The following is a 7,606-nucleotide window of genomic DNA, read 5'->3' on the forward strand; positions in this document are numbered from 1 at the left end:
TTTGATAATGTTGCTGAGCTTATTTATTGATAAACCGAATCAAGGTGTTGCAAGGTATTCACTGGCTCACAGAGGATAAGCAAAGAGAAGAATGGATTTCTTTTTTGTGGTGATGCGATGAGTGAAGCTTAAAGAGAAATGGGACTTCTTTTGTAGATATTTCATAATCTTGTGCATCTTAAGCTTTTTTGCATTTTCCATAGTATTTCAGTTTCAGGTTTCCTCCACTTTTGCTGATGAGAAAAAAAGAAGTAAATAAATATGAGAATTCATAAGTTGCAGCTTTCATTATAACTCCTTAAAGAGAAATACTATATAGATGGGAAAGCTTATGCCATCACTGCTCTGTGTCTTGGGGACGGGAAAGGGCTGAGGAAGAATCCTGTCTGAGACCCGGGAAAACAGCTTCCTGTCAGCCTAGCCAATATTGAGCCAGAAGGACCAATGTCCTTTTCGGGTCTATCACTTTGGGGAAGATTCCCCTTCTCCAGCCTTCACTGTACATCTGTGTCAAACTTCTCTAGCAGCAAATGTTCAGACTTTTACCTAGTGCAATTTCAAGATCCACATTAAGGAAACACCTAGTGTAGGCCTTTGTTACCTTCAGAATAATGTTCTTATTACCCCCTGATTCCCTGGTGAGGATTTTTGTTATTTTTCTTCTGTGCCAACCCTACTACCTTTTGTGTTATGTCTGGTATTGTGGGATGGGATAAGTGTTGGGATGCTCCTAAGGATTTGAGGGCAATTGGTAAGCCCCCAGCTGTCCCCAACCCACGGGCCAACATGCTGGTCGAACTCCAGTCCTTTGTGCAGCATGAATCTGCGACCCAGAGCTTCAGAAGTTCAGAAGCTGGACACACAACTCAGCAGAGTAAACACACAACAGAAGTGGCAGGGAGAGGCTGTGTAAAGCATATTTACAAGCAGTTTATTCAGCATACATCAGGACAAGAGGAAAAACATGTCTTCTCCCCTTCATGTCCAAAAGCAAGCAGCTTAAGCAATAGCTACACACAAACAGAAGTTCCCAGCAAGTTGTGCTGGAGTTTAAACAGGCATGTGACACACAACAGTCATGCCTGCTCCTCTTAAAGTGGAATGGAATATTCTAACAGATAGAGCCCGTTTGGGGATATTTCCCCTCCCCATCCCCCTGGATCGCTCTTAGCAGCAGCAACAAGAGTGTCAGGAGGGTGGTGCATGTGAATAGCCCTCCCAAGCCACTCCATCTTCAAATCAGGGCTACCTACAGATTAGCTCCGCTCACCATGTTCCTTTGGGCCTCATAAACATGACAAAACTCAGGAGAGGGGTGTCCCCCCACTTGACTTTCCCTTCTACATGGGTGCTGATTCTCTTTTTCTTTTCCGTTCTTTTATTTACATCTCACCATGCTTAGTGCAAATATAATCATGTACTTTATAACTTCCAACAAAGATGTCTGAGAGGGAAAAAAAGATTCCTGCACTCCAGGAGGTTGGAATACATGACTCTTGGGGTCCCTTTAGACTGCATGATTCTTTGATATACTCACATATATGCATTGCAGAATTCACACTGGTTGCCATAGGTCTTGCCATCAGAACCACAGTGGGGATGGTATTCCAAGGTGCATCCTGGTTTTAGATACCCTTTGCAATATTCCTGAAGACAAAGGACACAACAGTTTTAAAGGTCCTCCCCACTTAACCTTTGGACTGGAAAGCCTTTCTGATTATCACATGCCTAAGAAAGAGGCAAAGATGAGGAATGCAAATGACAATTCAACAAGTGTTATATTAAGGTGTGCATTAAAGCACAGAGAAATGCTGATTTATCGTCTTGGCAAGGAGTGAATTGTGTGATAAAGTTGTTCTCTATTCATCCCAAGTTCCCACTTGGGGCATATGATTTGGTGACATGGTAAGGCCCCATTGCGGGGGCTTAAACCTGTCAAATTGTAGATAATCAGTGCCTGGGATTTCATGCAAAACACCTTTAAAGTTTAAAATATTGCAGGGTTAGAACAGGTACAAAGTTTTTCAAACTGCGAAACAAAATTTGCAGACATGGTAGTCCCTTCAGGGAAGATTAATCCTGCCAAATTGTGAGTGAGCAGCTCCAGGGGTTTCATGCTAGACACATTTAATGGTTGTTTTTGCAAATAAATACTTTTTAAAAACACGCAGTGAGTGCCTGAATTCATAAGACAGTGGCTAAATAATATGCCTGCAAGGTTGGGCGGTCAGCCTAGTAATAACAGAATAACCCCAGTAGGCTACTACAGAACACAAGCTGAGACTTTCTTACAAATTGTGGGTAGCAACTGGAACTAATAATAATACCACCAACTTTTTTTAAAAAGGGATGGGACTAGATATGTGTAATCATGGGAAAAACCCAACTCTTGTATGTTATATTTGTGCCAATGTGTTTTTGTTGCCTGTATTTTAAATTCTGTTTTCAAAATTGACACACACAGAAACGTTCAGAGAGAGAGAGAGAGGAGAGAGAATATTTTAAAATCCACAAGAAAAATAATTTCACTTATCTTAACTCCACGGTACTTCCACGTTCTATCATAAGAATAAATGATTTCCCACTTACCGCTTCCCATGTTGCTTTCACAACAACATCTAGATGCAAAACACAGAAAATGTGAAAATTATTTAGAAATTCCATATGTTGAATAATAGTCTATTTGATAACATTTACCCCTTCATGGATCACTGCCTTGCTGTGGCGAAGGAGCTTGAATAACTCAGAGAAGCTATGAGCTATGCCGTGCAGGGCCACCCAAGATGGACAGGTCATAGTGGAGAGTTTTGACCAAATGTGATCCACCTGGAGCAGGAACCGGCAAGCCACTCCAGTATCCCTGCCAAGAAAACTCCATGGACAAAGACAAAAGGCATATAAAAGTTATGACGCTGGAAGATAAGCCCCTCAGGTCGGAAGGCGTCCAACATGCTACTGAGGAAGAGCGGAGGACAAGTACAAGTAGATTCAGAGCTGATGAAGCGGCTGGGCCAAAGCCGAAAAGACGCTCAGTTGCGGATATGCCTGGAAGCGAAAGGAAAGTCCAATGCTGTAAAGAAAAATATTGCATAGGAACCTGGAATGTAAGAACCATGAACCTTGGTAAGTTGGATGTGGTCAAAAATGAGATGGCAAGAATAAATATTGACATCCTTGGCATCAGTGAACTAAAATGGACGGGAATGGGAGAATTCAGTTTGGATGACCATCATATCTACTACTGTGGGCAAGAATCCCGTAAAAGAAAAGAAGTGGCCCTCATAGTCAACAAAAGAGTGGCAAAATCAGTATTGGGATGCAATCTCAAAAATGATAGAATGATCTCGATACGAAGCCAAGGCAGACCTTTTAACATCACAACAATCCAAGTTTATGCACCAACCACTGGTGCTGAAGAAACTGAAATTGACCAATTCTATGAAGACTTACACCTTATAGAATTGACACCAAAGAAGGATGTTCTTCTCATTATAGGGGATTGGAATGCTAAAGTAGGGAGTCAAGAGATAAAAGGAACAACTGGCAAGTTTGGCCTTGGAGTTCAAAATGAAGCAGGGCAAAGGCTAATAGAGTTCTGCCAAGAGAACAAGCTGGTCATCACAAACACTCTTTTCCAACAACACAAGAGACGACTCTACACATGTACATCACCAGATGGGCAGCATCGAAATCAGATTGATTATATTCTCTGCAGGAAAGATGGAGAAGCTCTATACAGTCAGCAAAAACAAGACCTGGAGCTGACTGTGGCTCAGATCATCAGCTTCTTATAGCAAAATTCAAGCTTAAACTGAAGAAAGTAGGAAAAACCACTGGGCCAGTAAGATACAATCTAAGTCAAATCTCTTATGAATACACAGTGGAAGTGAGGAACAGGTTTAAGGATTTAGATTTGGTGGACAGAGTGCCGGAAGAACTATGGATGGAGACTCGCAACATTATACAGGAGGCAGCAACGAAAACCATCCCAATGAAATGGAAATGCAAGAAAGCAAAGTGGCTGTCCAACGAGGCCTTACAAATAGTGGTGGAGAGAAGGCAAGCAAAATGCGAGTGAGATAGTGAAAGATACAGGAAATTGAATGCAGAGTTCAAAAAAATAGCAAGGAGAGACAAGAAGGCCTTCTTAAACGAGCAATGCAAAGAAATAGAGGAAAACAACAGAATGGGAAGAACCAGAGATCTGTTCAAGAAAATTGGAGAGATGAAAGGAACATTTCGTACAAAGATTACCATAATAAAGGACAAAAGTGGTAAGGACCTAACAGAAGCAGAAGACATCAAGAAGAGGTGGCAAGAATACACAGAGGAATTATACCAGAAAGATATGGATGTCTCGTACACCCCAGGTAGTGTGGTTGCTGACCTTGAGCCAGACATCCTGGAGAGTGAAGTCAAATGGGCCTTAGAAAGCGCTGCAACCAACAAGGCCAGTGGAAGTGATGGTATTCCAGCTGAACTATTTAAAATTTTAAAAGATGATGCTATTAAGGTGCTACACTCAATATGCCAGCAAGTTTGGAAAACTCAGCAGTGGCCAGAGGACTGGAGAAGATCAGTCTACATCCCAATCCCAAAGAAGGGCAGTGCCAAAGAATGCTCCAACTACCGCACAATTGCACTCATTTCACACGCTAGCAAGGTTATGCTTAAAATTCTACAAGAAAGACTCAAGCAGTATGTGGACCGAGAACTCCCAGAAGTGCAAGCTGGATTTAGAAGAGGCAGAGGAACCAGAGACCAAATCGCAAACATGCGCTGGATTATGGAGAAAGCTAGAGAGTTCCAGAAAGACATCTACTTCTGCTTCATTGACTATGCAAAAGCCTTTGACTGTGTCGACCACAGCAAACTATGGCATGTTCTTAAAGAAATGGGAGTGCCTGATCACCTCATCTGTCTCCTGAGAAATCTCTATGTGGGACAAGAAGCTACAGTTAGAACTGGATACGGAACAACTGATTGGTTCAAAATTGGGAAAGGAGTATGGCAAGGCTGTATATTGTCCCCCTGCTTATTTAACTTATATGTAGAATTCATCATACGAAAGGCTGGGCTGGATGAATCCCAAGCCGGAATTAAGATCACCGGAAGAAATATCAACAACCTCAGATATGCAGATGACACAACCTTGATGGCAGAAAGTGAGGAGGAATTAAAGAACCTTTTAATGAGGGTGAAAGAGGAGAGCGCAAAATATGGTCTGAAGCTCAACATCAAAAAAACGAAGATCATGGCCACTGGTCCCATCACCTCCTGACAAATAGAAGGGGAAGAAATGGAGGCAGTGAGAGATTTTACTTTCTTGGGCTCCATGATCACTGCAGATGGTGACAACAGTCACGAAATTAAAAGACGCCTGCTCCTTGGGAGAAAGGCAATGGTAAACCTAGACAGCATCTTAAAAAGCAGAGACATCACCTTGCCAACAAAGGTCCGTATAGTTAAAGCCATGGTTTTCCCAGTAGTGACGTATGGAAGTGAGAGCTGGACCATAAAGAAGGCTGATTGCCGAAGAATTGATGCTTTTGAATTATGGTGCTGGAGGAGACTCTTGAGAGTCCCATGGACTGCAAGAAGATCAAACGCATCCATTCTTAAGGAAATCAGCCCTGAGTGCTCACTGGAAGGACAGATCGCGAAGCTGAGGCTCCAATACATTGGCCACCTCATGAGAAGAGAAGACTCCCTGGAAAAGACCCTGATGTTGGGAAAGATTGAGGGCACAAGGAGAAGGGGACGACAGAGGACAAGATGGTTGGATAGTGTTCTCGAAGCTACCAGCATGAGTTTGACCAAACTGCGGGAGGCAGTGGAAGAGAGAAGTGCCTGGCGTGCTCTGGTCCATGGGGTCACGAAGAGTCGGACACGACTAAACGACTAAACAACAACAATTTCTAGGAACTGAAAAGTGAGATGCATTGTATCTTTTACATCCTATGTTATCCTAAAAATGCATCTATAATTTGCCTTGGCAATATACAATTTCCTTGAAATGTCACTGAGCATGGATAGGAAGACAATCAAATCAATGGGAAATGGTTCAGTCCGTTAACTACACTAAATACAAATAACTGTATATACTGGTTTAATCCATAAACTAACTGGGACCCAGTTCTGCTGATTTCCCTTGAAAGCCCGGCTGTGGTGCTTTGCGTGTTTAGAATCATAGCTAGGTTCACTTTTTATGTCAGAAGAGCTACGTGGAGACCATGAAGAACGGAGGGTACATGGTAGCTTCAGGGGGCATTAGTGTTTCGAGCCTCAGCTTTCAAAAAGGCTCCTATTGTGTGAATAGTGGTGGGCACCTTGTGTAGTGTAGAGCCCTGATGGAGAGTACCTTTATTTGATAGAGTAAATCTCACATAGCAAGACATTCATTCTGGTTCTTTCTAGCATGTATGATTTCACATAGGAGGAACTTTGAGAACAGACATGTTTCAGTGTTCAAAAGAATGTAGGAAGGTTCAAGTGTGTGTGTGTTTTGGGGGGATGTGTGTCCCTGCCTCCAGTGTCCCTATGCTTAACAACAATGTCCCCTCCTTCCGTAAACTTTCAGACAGCGAACACAATGGTTTGCGGGGAGATTTTAACTGGATTTAGTCAACACAGGTGAAACCTTCTTACACTCATCTGAAGACACGAATAGTCTATGGACTGTTTGGTCCCTACACCTCTCCAAGAAAGAGAACTTTTGCAATATGAAATATTACTCACCTGAGTACAAAAAGAAGACCATCAGAGTGAGGAGGAGAAAGCTGCTTGGCTTCATGATTTTGCTGGTGGGTTTGGATCTGTTGGCCTCTTAGTGCTTTTCCAAGCAGTAGATGCTTTTCAGATTCCACTGGTTATGGATGAGGTCTGGTATCTCTTCCATGTATTTATGGAAGTTTCTGCAGCCTTGATGATGAAATCTCCCAATTTTTGAGAAATATTTACACATGCAAATGTGATTACACAAGGCTGCAATGTCTTGTACCAGTTTTAATGGTTTCCCTTTCAATGCACATTCCACGTGTATGCAATAAACATTTGGCAACATTACGGCCTTCTAGTGGGATGATGACATTGCAGGTCACAAGAAATGAGGTACAAACAAATCAGTTTTAGAAATGTTGGGATTCTTTTGATCATAGGCAATTGTTTTAGTATAAAGAAAAACAAAGGAGCCTTACTCCTTCAGCATGTAAGCCATAAAATAAAAGAGGTATTGTTGTCCCAGAAAGTAATACAAACACATTATATACGTCAAACACTTATTATCTTTAATTGATTAAAACCACAGAAGTGGAAAACAAGCACAGAGAAAACAAGATTTGGTGATAGGAGAAAACAAGCCATGAATGTATGGCGTGAGCATCTTGGATTTCCATTGTTTGAGGCCATTTTCTTCTGAATACAAGTTACTGGGAAAACAGCAGGTGGGTCCAGTGCTTTTGCCCTCAGGTCCTGCTTCTAGGCATCCCATAGGTATCTGGTTGTCAGCTGTGAAAACAGGATGCTGGGCCAGAAGAGACACAGGCATGATCCCATATCTTGGCCAAATTTGGAAACAAGAAGCTGGCAAGAGAAAGTCTGGACCTTG

The 7,606-nt window shown here is 42.2% G+C and overlaps 1 protein-coding gene across 1 annotated transcript; it reads right to left on the bottom strand.

Moving 5' to 3' along the window:
- On the bottom strand, nucleotides 1–6,859 carry LOC114591412 (ovomucoid-like). Its single transcript, XM_077924638.1, has 4 exons — nucleotides 6,739–6,859; nucleotides 2,590–2,618; nucleotides 1,538–1,647; nucleotides 1–233 (listed from the first exon to the last, which is right to left on the bottom strand). The coding sequence occupies exons 1-4, from the start codon at nucleotides 6,791–6,793 to the stop codon at nucleotides 179–181; spliced, it is 249 nt and encodes an 82-aa protein (XP_077780764.1). The 5' UTR covers nucleotides 6,794–6,859; the 3' UTR covers nucleotides 1–178.
- Nucleotides 6,860–7,606: the final 747 nt, after the last annotated feature.

The sequence above is a fragment of the Podarcis muralis genome, chromosome 2 (genome assembly GCF_964188315.1).
Source record: "Podarcis muralis chromosome 2, rPodMur119.hap1.1, whole genome shotgun sequence".
Lineage (NCBI taxonomy): Eukaryota > Metazoa > Chordata > Lepidosauria > Squamata > Lacertidae > Podarcis > Podarcis muralis.